The 16,747-nt window shown below is 38.4% G+C and overlaps 1 protein-coding gene and 1 long non-coding RNA gene across 3 annotated transcripts in view; one reads left to right on the top strand and one right to left on the bottom strand.

Annotated features, from left to right (window-relative positions):
• LOC139705267 (uncharacterized) overlaps positions 1-16,747 on the bottom strand; it is a 360,401-nt gene that overhangs the window by 37,672 nt on the left and 305,982 nt on the right. The window lies entirely within an intron of this gene.
• Palld (palladin, cytoskeletal associated protein) overlaps positions 15,352-16,747 on the top strand; it is a 359,420-nt gene continuing 358,024 nt past the window's right edge. For both annotated transcript variants that reach the window (XM_027927229.3, XM_027927228.3), the window contains exon 1: positions 15,352-16,256. In XM_027927229.3, coding sequence (XP_027783030.2) covers positions 15,352-16,256 — 905 coding nt within the window. The remainder of the gene's footprint in view (positions 16,257-16,747) is intronic.

Raw genomic sequence — 16,747 nt, 5'->3', positions numbered from 1 at the left:
CAGGGCAGTGTGTGGAGTCCGGTTAAATTTAAATATCACAACATAACTTCATATCCTGTTGTCTTAAACTACACATGAAACTGTCTTGAACCCAATATATGAAGTTGATTCAGAATGATTTCAGTCTCATATTACCTTTTAGCATTTTCTAAAAATACTAATTGCCTTCAAGTATGAACGCTGTGGACAAATATAAAGCCAATTTCTCTGACAGAAAACTATTAAAAATAAAGTCAGTCCTGTGTATATGGAAATTAAATTTCTTTTTACATGATAGAAATAACTTCCAATTTTTTCCCAAGGAAACAAGAACCTGAATACTCACCTTGATTATTGAGATTTTTAAAAATAAGTCTTTTTGACATACTATTGCGAATAGTAGACAAGGCCTACAGAATTATCTAGCCAATATCTGCTCTGTAAATACATGATTACACATTCTTAGAATTCAAATTAGTTCTCTCTCATTCTGGCATCTTAGGGGAATTAGGGTCTGTATCTCAGAGCTCTATATCAGTTCCCTGTCCAGACCACTCTCTTTTATTGCTGAAACTGAATTTAAATCTGACCTTCTCACAAACTTCACAACAGAATGAGGACCTAGATTATACTGGACAATGATTTCTTTACCTTTTTTTTTAAAAAAAAAAAAAAGACTGTACAGAGGCACATTATTCAGATTCACAAATCAACCTGACACTTTAAGAGACACCAACTGGAATCTGCAGGCCAAGATAAGTGTCTCTGCCTCTTTAATGGTATGACTGAGGAGGTTATCAAAGGTTACGGTGACTCCAGAGTTCCAGTTGGAAATTCAGACCATCTAGAGTAAATGGCTGTGTCCTGATTCAATCCCAGCACAGAGAGCAAATATTGAGCAAAGCAGCTCTGACTATAACTTATAACTGATAAATCATCACATCGGAGAATAAAGAGATCAATTGGGTAGAGTTTGAATTTACATGAGAAATGGATGAATTGGATGTAAAGTCTAGATATTGCAACAGATTCAACGTGATGGTTAAAGATGATAAACTGAAGAGGATACCAGGAATAACTCCAGATATTCCCTGTAAAATACATTTTATGACTGTTATAGCATTAAATGAGCTATTAGTTCACATCCCCAAAATTGGGATAAAATATTCTGTTTAGAGGGGCATTCAAAACGGTTGGATAAATATGACATATCTTTCTATAATGATAATTTGCCTATTGGAAAGGAAAAGAATCCTGTGTACTTATTAAGAAATAGATTGTAATACTGTACATTTTTTTTGCATCAAACATAAGATTTTATAAATTTTTCATCTTGACTTTTGCCCCAAGGGCCCTTTCCGGGGAAAAGAATGTCATGGCAAAGAAGGAGAAAGGGAGCAAGGGACAGAAGGAACAGCAAGAAACAGATGTAGTCCAGGAGCTACCTGGTTTCCAAAACAAGAAAAATAAGCTTTAAAGTTTTTCCCATTTTAGTTTTCCTAGTTACTTTAATTTAAAAATATTTATAGTATCAAATCTTTGAATCAATAATTTTCATTCCTTTTTTGTCATCGTTTAAATAGGAAAATGAGTAAATGAAATTGCTCTACTTAAAGTTATTCCTAATGTTAATGCTTTTTTTAAAAAAAAGATTATGAAATATGCAACAAAAGACTCTCCTGAATATCTCACCTCTCAACTCCACCCTTGTCTAAACCCTACCACAGAGGTAGTTAGGGCTCATTGCTCAGGGTCATGCTCTTCCTACCATCTCTATATGTTTATTCCCACTTGTATGTGCATCTTGAGATGATTACTGAAATGATTACACCCTGCCTCAACTCTCCATCACACCTGTCAAATGGGTGTATGATATTGACAGAGCCTAAGTGTCTGTCAGCTCTTTTCTAACATCAAACATCTTTCTTTAAAAACTGTACTAGCTCTTTCAACATCTCTAAAAATATTCCACACAAACAGACTGCAAAATTTATGCCCTTATCTAAATTCTTAATTTCCCATAATATCCCCCATGGGTAAAGAGAACTTTAGCAGTTAAACACAAGTTTCATTTATGCATCTGTCACTCCTGATGGTTTAATTTTAGCCAAATGTTCAAACTATTTTTTTTGCTGCAGTTTGAGAAATAGAAATGATCAAGAAATAATATCTACTCCATCAATTGTTCTGTGAATCATATGATTCACAATGTGAAAGCACAGAGCTCAAAAGCCTTGGAGTAATATGTCCTCAGGAAGCCTAGTGTGTTTTGTTTTGTTTTTGGTACTGGGGATTAAACACAGGGTCTCTGTACCACTGAGCTACATGGCTAAATCCCCAGCCCTTTTTATTTTTATTTCAAGATAGGGTCTCACTAAGTTATTTAGGACCTCACTAAGTTGCTGAGGCTGCCTGTGAAATTGTGATCCTCCTGCCTCAGCCTCCTCAGTTGCTGGGATTACAGGTATATGCTATCATTCCCTGTAGAACCCTAGATTTTGTTGCTTGTAACAGAATTCATTCTTCTGCGAGGCTCTGTTGTTTCTTGTTCATATCCCTTGTCTCTCCAAGTTCCTCCAAGTCAAGGAACTCTTTCTCATTTCAACAATCAACAGTGCCTTGCCTCAAGAGGATCTTGCAAGTAGACATCCCACAAGTATTTTTTTGGCTAACAACATAGAGAACCTTCCCAAATATCATAACTTTGATTTTCAGATAACTGATCTCCCAAAGTCAGCAACTTTAAAAGCAAAGGTTATTCATAATTTTTAAGTGTCTCTTTTCTGTCATTTGTATAGCCATAAATGTATATGACTCATATACATTTATATTTATATGTAGGTAACATATTCATGAGTTCAAACATAAGTGTTTTCCCAAATACGGGGACAGTAATGCCATGACAATTTAGGATGATAAAATTAATTATATCAGAATGTGTGATCAACATCCCAAATATGAAATCTTCAATGAGAGCTGGGAATATAGCTCAGTGGCAGAGAGCTTGCCTAGCATGCACAAAGCTCGGGTTCCATCATCAGCATCACACACACACACACTAAAACAAAACACTAAAAATGTATTTACATGTTCCTCATTTTATAGTATAACATGAGTCCTGTAGAATCAGATGATAGGAACTTCGGGAGAAATCGTGAAGTCTACAATTTCAATGAGAAATAATCTATGAATTAAGTGCCCAAAAATTTCCTTAAGAAAGAATGGAACATGCACAGGGAGTTAACAAAATATGTGACCAAGGAAGTTCACATTTGAAAATAATATCTGCTTAGAATCAGCCAAGATGCTGATAAGCTGCCTATCGACAGTGGGAGGTGAATGGCAATCTATAACGCCTCCTGGTATTTGCCAGCCCGCCCAAACTTTTGCTCCACCAAATATTTGCTGAAGATTAAGAGTTTGACATAAATGTCAAGATCCACCTGGGAGAGTGTGTCTACAGATCACCATAAGGTGACACAGCAGCTGCTCCTGGTACACTTGAGGGAAACTAAAGCACCATTAACCTGGGCGTGCCTTCTGCTGTGACTGACTCTCCCCTCCCCTCCAAGGGTGTGCCTTCCAAAACAGCCATGGTGTGCAAACCCTGAGGTTAATGTGTAATCGTGCATTTTATTTTATTAGCTTGTGTTATTTGTACTTTAACATCTTTTCAAAGACATTTTGAGCCTGTATGTAACTAAAGCATAGTACAGATGCTCAGAACCAGTCAAGATACGGCAAGACCACTTTAAGTAGATGGTAAAATTTTTTTTCTCAACTTACTACTTAAGTCTTTTATCCTACTAGAATGTTAGCTCTAGGGGTAGGGGTTAGGCTCAGAGGCAGAGCACATGCTTATCATGTGTGAGGCTCTGGTTTCTATCCCTAGCACCACCACCACCAAAAAAAGGAATGTTAGCTTCGTAGGGCAAAGAATCCATTTACAGCTCTGTTCTCAGCCTATAAGAGAGGAGTTCAACACATAGTAGGCACTCAATAATTAGATGCTAACATAATAGAAAAAGGAAGCAAAAAAAAATCATTTTTTAGCTAAAACATTACTATTTCTGTGGTTTAAAATTTAACCCTGAATTTGCTAGCATCCATGTCAAAGAACGTGCAAAGTTTACAGAATTCTCCTTGCTTAATACTGGTTGAGGATCTGTTATCTGAAATGCTTGGGACAATAAATGTTTGGGATTTTGAAAATTTATATATGTTTTATATATACCTTATATACATAGCCTGAAGATAATTTTATTATATTTTAAATAATATTTTTATTTTTTAATAATTATTTTTAAAATGTTGTGCAGAATACAAAAGTTACGTGGTGTGGAATTTTCTACGTATGTCATTATCTGCAGTTAAAAATTTACAGGGTTTAGATCATTTTGGATTTGGGATTTGGGGATTAGGGATACTCAATGTGTAGTAGAATTCTGGAAAACAGAATAACTGTTTTTCTGGTTCTGCATTTCTTCATGAGAAACTTTCTTGGATGGTAATAAGAAACACAAAAAAATTAATGTCTTTATAGAAAAAATATCAATAGAGTGTCTGATCTATGACTGTTTTATAGTAAGATGAGCATGTAATGTGTATTTTATAAGTAACTGCTTCATGTTATATGTATGTCCATTAACATATAGCATCTACTACTTTATCAAGTTCTTACTGGAAAACAGCCTAGGGAGTGAGTAACTATTGATAAGAGCAATATAAATTCAGGGCGGGCATCCAAACCTGGCTGGAGCAAAATAGCAGCTAAGATTGACCAGCCGTCACCTCCCCACAGACATGCTGAACTATCCACACGCCTAATTACATTCACAAGAGCCAAGGAAATGAGGTGAGAGATCACAGGACCTGTTTTTAGTAAAACAAAACTAAGAGACACATTGAAGAAGACAGGAAAAAAGAGTTGCTTTCATCACTCCCACTCCCAACTCTAAGCAGCCCAACATGGCGAGAAATGCTTCCTTCTCAGGAGAGGCAGAAAGAATTAAGACCAGGCCTCTGACTTGAAATCCAGTGCCAGTGCTGTGATAGTGAACCCCAGTGCTAGACCCCTACCAGCAGGCTAATACTTGGGACAGAGAACCCCTGAACATGTGTTAGGTTAAGTATCTAATGTTCTGCACCATCCCACCTCCAATTTTGGAGGCAGACTGGGGTCAGGACTATACCTACTAAGTGGCGGGGCACAAACTCCAGCACAGAACTTTGTATTTTTTGTGAGCGTGTCCTCTTCAATTTCATTAATGTTTTGTAATTTTCATTATAGGGATTTTTTTAACTCTTTGGTTAAGTTTATCCCCAGGTATTTATTTCATTATTTTAATTTTTGTAGCCATTGTCAATGGGATCACTTCCTTTATTTCTATTTCAGATAATTCACTATTGACATACAGCAACACTACTGGTTTTTTTATGTTGATTTTGTATCCTGCAACTTTGCTGAATTCATTTATTAGTTTTAATAGTTTTTTGGTAGAGTTTTTAGGGTTTTCAATATATAAGATAGTATCACTTTTTTCCAATTTGTATATGCCCTTTAGTTCTTTCTCTTATTTGATTACTCTGGCTAGGACTTCTAGCACTATGCTGTGTAAGTAGTCAAAGTGGGCATCCTTGTTTTGATGCAAACTTTAGAGAAAAAGATTTCACCTTTTCTCCACTCAGCATAATGTTAGCTGTTGGCTTATTGCAACTGGCCTTTATAGACAAGCATGTTTCTTCTTCTTTAAAGAAATTGGGGAATTATAATTATACATAACATTAGGCTTCCTTGTGATATAGTCATACCTGCACATAGCATAATTTGGTCTGATTCATAACCTTGTAACTAACCCTTTCCCTCCCTTCTTCCCTTTTCTAAATCCTCATCTTCTGTGACCCTTGACCATCTGAATCTGGCTTATTTCACCTGGCATAATGCTCTTCAGTTCCATTCACTTTCCTGCAAATGTCATAATTCTCTGTTCTTTATGACCGAGTAAAACGCCACTGTGTACACTTATCACATTTCCTTTATCCACTAGTAAATCAAGGAAAATTGGTGTTAGTTCTTTAGATGTTTGGTAGCCAGTGAAGCCATCTGGCCTTGACCTTTTCTTTGATAGAAGGCATTTTAGAACTAATTGAATCTCATTACTTTCATTGGTCTGTTTGGGTTTTGTATTTTTTCATGATTCAGTCTTGGTAAGGTATATGTGTATAAGAATTTTCCTTTTCTTCTAAATTATCAAGTTTGTTGGCATATAGTTGCTCACAATACTCTCCAATGATCTCTTGCATTTTTGTGGTGTCAGTTGCCATTTCTCCCTTTTCATCACTGATTTTATTTATCAGAATCATCTATTTTTCTTAGCTAAGTTTTGTTTATCCAGTATAACATAAGACAGGGTAATAAGCAAAAGACTTTTCCCTAGAAACTTAGTGCTAGGCTGGTGAAACCTAACACGGGAAGATCCTTAATAACCCCTATCGCCAGGGCTACCGATAAACACAGCTACTGGAACAGCCCCAGTACCAGGAGAAGACACGTAGCCCTGGTTTATTGAACCTCCATTCCAGATAGCATCACCTGTGGCTGGTAGTAGCAGTCATGGATGATGAGTTCCCTGGGCAATAGATAGCCCATAGCCATGTGAACTTTGATCCTACCTCACTCTTATGCTGATATTGGTGGTCTGTGAGCTCGGGGTATGAAACAACTTAGTGGCACTGGTGGCCACAGGTATGACATAGGATCATGGAGTTGACATGGGTGACTGTGTTCAGAGCCAGGAAAATTCCTTCAGTGTCTGCCCACAGGCCAGTGACTATAGACAAGGCATTCAGGCTTACTTTTTCCCAAGGGAGAGGCTTGTGAGGATAGACTATCTTTCTAGATACTCCCCTGTTTCTTTATGAACAACATACCAACAAGTGTATTTGAATATAACCAAGGATTGGATTGCCCTCTAGTACTGAAAGAGTGACAACACATCCACAGAACACTCCTGGCTCATCTGAACCTGAGTGCTATCCAGTACTGAAATAGGGAAAGTTTTCACCATAAATAAATGATAAATGTATGAGGAAATAAACATGTTTAACCTGATTTAAACACCACCCAATGTGTACACATATGGAACATTAATAAGCACCATTTTTATGTTTCTATGCATTGTTTAAAAAGTAAATTTTTTAAAATGCAGGTTAAAGAGCAGAACCAAAGAGAACATGTCCATGAAAAATACTGCAGAGGGGCTTGAGTGGCTGGGAATGAGGAGAGAGGATGAAACATTTAGCATCTCATGCCTTCGCTTGTATGACTCCCTACCTCCCAAATCCCATCCAGGGTTTGAACCATGTTGCAAATACCATATATTTCTTGGTTTCTGCCATTTGCCATGATCCAGACACTGTGGTAAGCATTAACCATATAGTCACAGCTCTGCTTTGATAGTGTTCACAGCCCAGTGAACAATGGTTCTCTAAGCAAGTATTTATAATTTAGTAAGATGAATGCAATGACAAAATACTATGAAAAGTATCATGCCCAGAATAGGAGCAAATTATATTGACTAGAAAATCCTAGACAGCACCAAAAAGAAGTAGAATTTAAGAAAGTTTTCAAGTATGAATTGTAGTTTGAAAAACAGAAAAAGAAGGGAAGGGTATTTTAGCAAAAGGAACAGCATGTGAAAAGTCATGAGGACATGAAAGAACATGGAATGTTCGTGGAATCCAGAGTAGGCCAACAAGGGCTGACCATTGCTTGTGTTCAATGAAGGCAGATGGGACAGATGAACCATCAGAGTGGATGGTTCACAGGCATTTTTACCCTGTGTATCATGTTTTGGAACTTCCTTTATGGGCCAGTGGGTACCAGTGAAAAGAAAAGAAAAGGAATGACATGACCAAATTTGTGAATATAATCTCTCTTACCATTTGTGATGCCTCAACTGCAATTCATCTGAAGTACTTTAATAGCAATTATCATCTTCCTCCTTGTGGTGATTCTTCCCTTTTGACTGATCCCCTTCTACTGGATTGTAAAATCATTGAAGGCAAGAAATTATGCCTATTTCATCTTGTGTTTCTTGGAGCTTCCCTTGCACAAATAAAGAGTTGATCCATCGATTTCCTGTTCACATTACCATGCTAGGGAAGTGGAAGAAGGGATTGTGACTATAATAATGGACAGGACTAGAGAAGAGCCATTTCTTCCATGGGGAAGAACCTATGGAGGGAATTAGAGAACAGTCATTATTTATGGATATTAGGGGAGGGGATAATTATACTGAACTATTCATGATGGAGATGATGAACTAAATAAGAGAAAAAGAAAAGGGCAATTCAAATTCCTTGAAAGAAAAAGAGTAAAGGTAGAGGGCAGGAAAGATCAAAAGTTATAGAAAACCCCTTTATTCCTCAAAATTTCAAAATCTTCCAATGCTCCTTACTAAAGTAGAAACACCACCCTTTGCAGCACTCACCTCACTTCCTCCCTACTCATTAAAAGCATTATAAATGTGTCTCTTTATTCTACTTTATTTTTGACATCTGTCACACCAGCATTGAATTACCAAGTGCACTGTTCAACATAAAACATGAAATCTCAGGGAAATCATGGAGATGTCTGCAGTTGTATTTCATTCCTTTTGATTATGACCTTTTAATTTGGGGGTGTTGACTGACATGAAAATCTCTGAAGCCTAATTTTCCAGTGAACTTGGGCCACCTGGAAACCTCCCTGATCCATCCACCTTGGAGGATCATTTTCCCTAGACCATGTGCGTGCCTCAGCAGCAATAACTGCATTGCAAATGGGATCTGAACCAGATATGCCAAAAGCCTATTATTTTCTTTTTCACTGTGCAAGCAGTTTTTAAGCTACACCTAATCCCGACAACTGGATCCTGTCAGATGGCGCCTCTTTAAACCAAAATTTAAATTAATAAGCAGGTGAGATAACATGCCTCCAGCAAACACTCCCTGTTTAAAAGTAAGAATTGGACATTTTTCCATCACTCAACGTTTGCTTTAAGCTTCCTCATATAGAGGTGTTCATGACACTTTAAAATCTAGCATATTAAGTTGAATCTGTACTAAAATACAATTCAATTAATATTGAAACTTTCATTTTCGATTCCCAGTTTCATCAGATTAATTACATAAGATACGTGGTTGTGAAAAAAAAAATAACGTAATGGTATTAAAGTTCATGGTTAAGCTCATGTGCTTTGGAGTACTGCCTGGACTTGGATCTCAGCTTTCCAACTCAGATGTTCTGCCTCAGTTTCCTTCTTTCTGATTTGGTATCCGTTATGAGGATTTTAAATGAAATAGTCTGCATAATAGCTCTTGGCACAATACCTACCTCCTGCTAAGCAGCCCATGGTTAGCCAATATAATTACCAAGATCATTGTCACCATTATTAGTTTTTATGTATGTTATATGAATTTATTAAGTAGCTAATGTTCTACAGAAGGGACCTGCAAATTTTTTCTGTAAAAGTCCAGATAAATATTTTAGGCTTTGTGGGCCATAAAGTCTCTAGTACAACTTCTCAAATCTGACCTTGGTCCACAAAAATGGTCAATCACAAGGTCATTTTCAACCTCTAGTCAGGAGGGTAGATCTTAAGTGTTCTCACCAAAGAGAAGAAAAAAGAAAATGTAATTATTTGTGGTTAAGAAAATGCTAATTAGTGGGATTGTGATGATAATTTCACAATACATATGCTTATCAAATATCAAAGCATATTCCTTAAACATAGATTATTCTAATGGTAAATATACCTTAAATCCATTTTATCCCATTGTTCCAGATGTGGAACTCCTGTAAAAATTTAAATGGAGGGGGTGGGGGCTAGGGAAGAATAGAGGTACTTTGGATTAGACAGAGGGGAGGGAAGGGAGGGAAGGGGATGGGGGTTACAAATGATAGTAGAATGGATCAGACATTATTACCCTTTGTGCATATACGATTTCACGATTAGTATGATTCTATATAGAGTACAACTAGAAGAGTGAGAAGTTTTGCTCCACTTATATATGATGTGTCAAATGCATTCTACTGTCACATATAACTAATTAGAATATGCTAACTAATTAGAAGTGATGGTGGAATGTGATGAACATCATTATCAAGAGTACATGTATGAAGACACAAATTGGTGTGAATATACTTTGTATACAACCAGAGATATGAAAAATTTGTGCTGTATATGTGTAATATGAATTGTTATGCATTCTGCTGTCATATATAAAGGAAAAAAGAAAAACATAGTATCTGAGGTCAGAAGACTCAGCAGGATCATGGAAGCGTTCATCTAGATAGCAGAACAAGATCCGTGACCTCTTTGTGGTCAAGCTACTTGTCAAATCCTTTCACATCTGTGCTCATGTTGGGAATCTATCAATAAAATAGTTGAAGAAAAACAAAAAATAAATGTAGTATGTAATATAATTTTGTACTATGTAATTTTATAATTCTAATAAGAATATAATTATTTTATTAATGTAATTAATTAATATAATAATTACTATAAGCTCTAGATGATGACATCCAGCCTATTTCAGTGCACCTGTCAATTTCAGTGAAATATTTGCAGAGCTGAAAACTTTATTTAACATTTTAAATTTAAAAGAGAAATAAATTTTACCTTTTAAAACTGAAGTCAGAAATCAGGAAGCTCTACCTCTAAAATATTTGATTCAGATATTTCCCCATCTGAACACATCTCTTTGGATTTCTCACTCAGCTGTTCTCACCACACCTGTCCTTTGTTTCCACTGGGGCTTTAAGAATTGCAGTCCAGCATAGATTTCAGAGCCTGCCTCTCCCTGCCAAATTCTCAGCACCATTACCCACTTCCCCTCTGTCTTTCCGCCTGTCAAAACCTGGATCATCTACCTGCACACCTTCACCTGGACAGCTGAGCTCTCTGGTGAGAACTGCACAATCACACACATTAATGACACTATGAGTACATGACATTAACTTCAACTAAGTCCTCACCTCTGCCCATACATCCTCCTCAGAGAGCTTTCTCCCTTTCCCTACAATAAGTACTTCAATTGTCTCCTGCCCTCAAGTTACCAAAAGCAAAGCCATTTCAAGACAAGAGCGCTCCTTTCTTTCAAAAATAAATTTTATCTGGACATCATTCTCTCTCTCTCTTTCTCTCTCTCTCTCTCTCTCTCTCTCTCACACACACACACACACACACACACACACACACACACACTCACGCACTCTTTATTACTTCTCTTCTTTGACAATGGAAGAACAGCCCACCCTAGCCCATTTGTGTTATAATATCCCAGTTACTCTCAGGTCTTGGGGTGGGACTTGGGCTACAAGTCGTCCCTGATTTTTCTGTTTTTGTACCAGGGATTGAACCCCAGTGGGACGTTTACCTCCCCACTTTTTTACTTGTATTTTCAGCTTTTATCTCTTTAATTCCATTAGCACTGAAGCACCTTCCTGTGCCCCATCCTGAAAAAAAACAGTAAAAAACTTGGCTAGATTCCACCCTTTTGCTCTACTACTCCCTTATGTCTCTCCTTTCTTCAGACCTCACCACAGTCAACTGGACTTGCAATCTACACTGTCTTTTCGTAGCAGTCTGCTTTATATCTCTGAGGCACACACCAAAACTGCTGTTGCCAGTGGTGCTAAGTGTTCCCAGTTGCTGGAGTCAAAGGGACACTCCCTCCTCCATGAGACATTTTCTTTGCCAATTTCCATGACACCCACTCTCCTGGTTTTCCTCCAGAGCTCTGGACGATTCTTTTCCTTACTCCCTGTGGTTTAAGAAGCCACCCACAGGCCAGTAATTCCCAGCCCAGCTCTGCTCTCCATCTCCTGTACTCTGGAGCAGTCTCTCACATTGCCTCCTGGAAATCAACACCAGAGCTCCTTCAAATGCAAAAGGCACAAATCAAAATTAAGCTTTCTTTTTTTTCTCCTTAAAACCTGTTCCTCCTCTTTCAGCATGTGAGGTAATAGCACAGTTCATCTTCTTGTTAAGTCAGAAACCTATAATCCTGTCTCTGTATCATCTCTGCATTCAGTCAATTGCCAAGTATCATTCTGTCAGACTTATTTCCCCCATAAAACTCTGCCTGATGCTCACCCTTCTGTCTCTTCCAGGGGCTCTCACAGCACATCCTTTCTCTCTCATCACAGCATTTGTCACATTGAATCATATGCATGTATGACTTAATTGTATCCCTTATAGGCTAAGTTCCATGAGGGCAAAAACTTGGTCCTTTTCAGAGTTCTATCCCCATCCCTAGCATACTACTGGGCATGTAACATATATTCACAATACATTTTAAATGGGTGATTTTTCTGTATAGCGTACATCTATCTCAGTTGATGTTGCCAGTTAGTCATTTAAAGAATCAATGATTTTGTTCGAATGGTCCACTTGAATTTTCAGCTCAGCTTACTTTAGGAGTGGTGGACACAAAATGTTAGCCAATCTCTTTCATCACTGAGCTCAATACAAAAACTGAAATTTTCTCGGGCCAAAACAAGCAAAAAAGAACAGTGACTTCTCTTCCAAACAATAAATTTTGCAAGAAATGAAAATACAGTTGGCTTTGCCTTCAGTATACAAACACGCATTCAGCCCAAGGGTCTCTCCCTTCCCATTTTCATGCCACTTGGGGGTTCATGTTGCCTAATCCTGCTTCTCCTCACATGTTATAAGCATTGATTCTGATCCTTGGCTTCTACTAGTATTATCCACCATGTCTGCTCACTGAGCTTAGGAACTCTGTATTGAAAGCCCAAACGTCCTTCTCAGGACCAGTCTATAAATGACTTCAAAATAGACAAAATAATACTGAATTGTCCTTGAAACACTAGATGGGCTGTGGTTGATCTTCCAGGGTCATCTGACTCTGTAGGGTCTGTGCCTTTCATTGTTCTTAACTAGGCAATTTGACAACTCTATAAATTGTAGATATCCAATAACAGTACAAATCATACGTGTTCACAGGTATACCAATTATTTTATTTCCTAGTATAAATGATTCTAAACATTACATTGTATTGCTTGGTAGATATTAACCAGTTACAAAATTACTAGCAAATCCATTCCTCGTTGCCTACTTTTATGTCTGTTCTTCAGAGCCTTCTTTGAAATGGTTGTAGCTTCTTAACTGGTTTCATCATTAGTTAATTAAGTAAAATCTTGAATGCTTATTTATCTTATACTTGTTTATGTACTTGTTTATGTTTTTCATGATTTTCCTTTTCAAAATTATACTTTAACTGCCTGTTTCTCATGAACAAAACATATTCAAGTATTCAAGATGTACTGAATACAACCTTTCTCCAAAAATGAACTATATTTGAATAATCAAAGAGCAGTTAGAATGTTCCATCCTGGAGCACAGACAAGACAAAGAATAAGAGTAATGTTTGAGTTAATAATGGGGGATGAGAGGGACAAGATCATTCCAATGGATTTATAGAATTTCCTTGAAGAACTGTGGGACATACGGTTTGGTGGGTAGAGTAGGACTAGCATGTGGAGAATTTGGAATTCAGAAAGACATCTAGACCACAGTCCAATGCTCAACTAAAGAAGATACAGTAGGTTAATACTGAGCTTTAGGGTGTTTTACCAAATGACTTCTGTTGAATTAACAGTCTGTGAGTCACAGCGCCCTATGTGGTGGGTAAATTCTGGAGACAGATTTCTGGAACCCTCCTCAACTCCTGCAGAGTATCCTTTGAGATCAGAGACTTCTACATGAGAAGCCACTTCTACACGAGCAGCTCAAGTCAGAGCCCTCTTAAGACACAACTTCTGGGGAATATCCTACTGGGTTCACTCACAATGACTGACACCTTATAAAGTCAAGCTCCTCATGTCCTCAGAGTTCCCTTTAGTGATCTGGACTCAGTCGTGAGGGGAAGATCATTTGAGATTTTCTAGATCTTTCTCCCCGTTAGCCTATGGACAATATATAGAAAAAAAACAGCACTTATACTAACAAGAAAGTCACTGCCTCACAATATTTAATTCAAAATAACAGTAGAATTTAAATTGATGCCCAATTATTTACAGATAATTAAATAACTTTTATTTAGCTCTGATGATATTCCCATATCAATATTCTATGCAAAGCATATAGTTCTTTCACATGTCCTTCAAAATTAGATTAGGCTCTCATGGCTCTGGATTCTTTCACTTTAGGGGGAGGCCCTATCAAAGAGGCCCCTTTATACTTTATACTATTCTGTATAATTTATTCAATGTTCTACTCATCTCACATTACCACCCCACATAACTTTTAACTCCTTGAACATAAGGACTGTGTCATCATTCTAGATGAAGAGACAGCAAATCCCAACCCCTGGGTAAAAACCATTCTACTGCCTGTTTTTGTACAGCCTGAAAACCAAGAATGTCTTTTGCATTTTGCAAATTGTTGTAAAATAAATAAAAAAGTCTATTCTTTTTTACTTTTAAAAACAATATAAAATTCAAACATCAGTGTCCATAAAGAAAGTTTCATTGGCACATAGTCATCGCTGATTTCATGCCACCATAGCAAGTGGAGTAATTATAACAGAGACTGGATAGCCATAAAGCAAAAAAATATACTTACTGTCTGGCCTTAAAAGAAAGTTTACAAGCCCCTGGTGCGGAACAAAGCTGTCCCTCCAGCACCTGAAACTTCCTAAGTGATTATTAATGTCTCCTGGGGTCATAATAAATGAGTGACTGGGAAAGAGCATGACTGGACAGACAGGAGGAAAGAACGGGACATAAAGTATGGAATATTTCACTGAAATCCAAGAGCAAATGAAAATTGGAATCATTAGAATATATTTTGTGTTTCAGAGTCAGATGTGCAGTCTTACTAAAAATATCAACAAGCATAACATGCATAACATCAACCTTGCATAACATTAATGATATGGGAGCTTTAGCGGGGTAGGCGGGTGTGAAGGGGGCTCTATGAGAAATACAGAATGCCCTGCCATGCGGATAGATCCATAGCAGGTATCATTCTCTTGGATTATTCAGTAGGGTCAGTGAGACACTTGATACTCAGTCATAGAGCATATGTTAAATTAAAATCATAAATTATAAATACGGGTATGCATGATCTTCCTTCCAACTCATGGAATTGGGAAAGCTGATATATCCGTTCACTTTGTCGTTTCAATTTGCAGATTAGTAGCATTATGGAAAAAATAAATAGAAAAACAAGTACTAACCAGTACTGAACACTTCGTACTAAGGATAATCCTGTTGTCTTTCAGAACACAGGAAGAAAACAGGTTCCCTGTGCCTCTGGCCTCCCTCTTGGACACAAAGGGTGTATGAAGGCTGCTCCAATATGTCAGAGACTTCCTCCCACGACTCTTTCTATGATTCTTTATCAGACATGCAGGAAGAAAGCAAGAATGCTGACTTCTCCCCGGGGCTATCTGCTTTTCTCAGCCAGGAAGAGATTAACAAGAGCCTTGACCTGGCCCGGAGAGCCATAGCTGACTCTGAGATAGAAGATTTCGACTCAGAAAAGGAGATCTCGAGAATTTTCAACACCTCTCCTGTAAGCCTCTGTGAAAATCCTCCCCACAAGGAGACCAAATCGGGGGAGCAGATCTCCTCGGGAAAAGCTCAGGAAAACAGATCAACACCCGTCCAGCCCCTGGCAGAAGAACGAACTGAGACTGTCACTTCACCTGCTTGCAGGAGGAAGCCCACCATGTCACCCCTGCTTGCCAGCCCCAGCTATATCCGGAGCCTCAGAAAGGCCGAGAAGCGAGGTGCGAAGGCCCCCAGCACAACTGCAAAGCCCAAACCTGCACATCAAAGTAAGGCTGGGCCCCAGAGCCAGCTGTGCGACAAGGCGGCTAACTTCATAGAAGAGCTGACATCCATATTTAGAGAAGCGGCAAAGCCAAAGAACAGAAGCCCCAACGGGGAGTCCTCCTCGCCAGACAGTGGGTACCTGTCTCCTAAAAATCAGCCATCGGCGCTGATGAGCGCCTCAGCCAGCCAGAGCCCCACCGAAGACCAACAGGAGGTGGTCAAGTTCCCGGAGGCCAGCCATGGCCACCAGGCAGACCAGGACCTGGACCTGCCGTCCAGCACCATCTCTCACCCACAGCCCCAAAAGGCACTCGCCTTCCCCACTGCGCCCCGGTTCATCCAAAAGCTGAGGAGCCAAGAAGTGGCAGAAGGAAGTAGAGTTTATTTGGAATGCAGAGTCACTGGAAACCCAACTCCTCGAGTCAGGTAAGAAGTTTTTATTATGAAAATCTAATGATTTTATTGATGTTGGGGTTTCCTTTAATATAGGAGGAGGAAAGACTTCCTGAGTGGTTAGCCCTTTGGTCACAGAGGTAGAGTTAATTTATTAAGTATCTGCAAGGCAAAGTGTCCCAAATTGCAGATACTGGTAGGACTAGGTGCCCCTGGCAGGAGATTTCTGTTGTCACAGACCATCTGGGCCCTTGACTCAGGGAAATGGTAAAGGACTCATACATGATAAAAGGAACACAAGTAGGTTGCTCTATCGGATTCTGAAATTAGTAGCAGCCAGGGAAAATTTTAGTGTGAAACTGACTTATCCCAAATGTCATGAAGAGTGTGTATATTTGAAAATGAGTCACTGAAGATGACCAAAAGTGTAGCTAAAGTTAGCAGTCGACCGGAGGTACAGAGATAAAAGGCAAAAGTGTGCAGAGGTCAACCATGAGATGAGCTCCAAAGAGATAATGCAGGCC

This window comes from Marmota flaviventris, chromosome 3, assembly GCF_047511675.1.
Source record: "Marmota flaviventris isolate mMarFla1 chromosome 3, mMarFla1.hap1, whole genome shotgun sequence".
NCBI lineage: Eukaryota > Metazoa > Chordata > Mammalia > Rodentia > Sciuridae > Marmota > Marmota flaviventris.
This window is presented reverse-complemented; position numbering and strand designations above follow the sequence as displayed.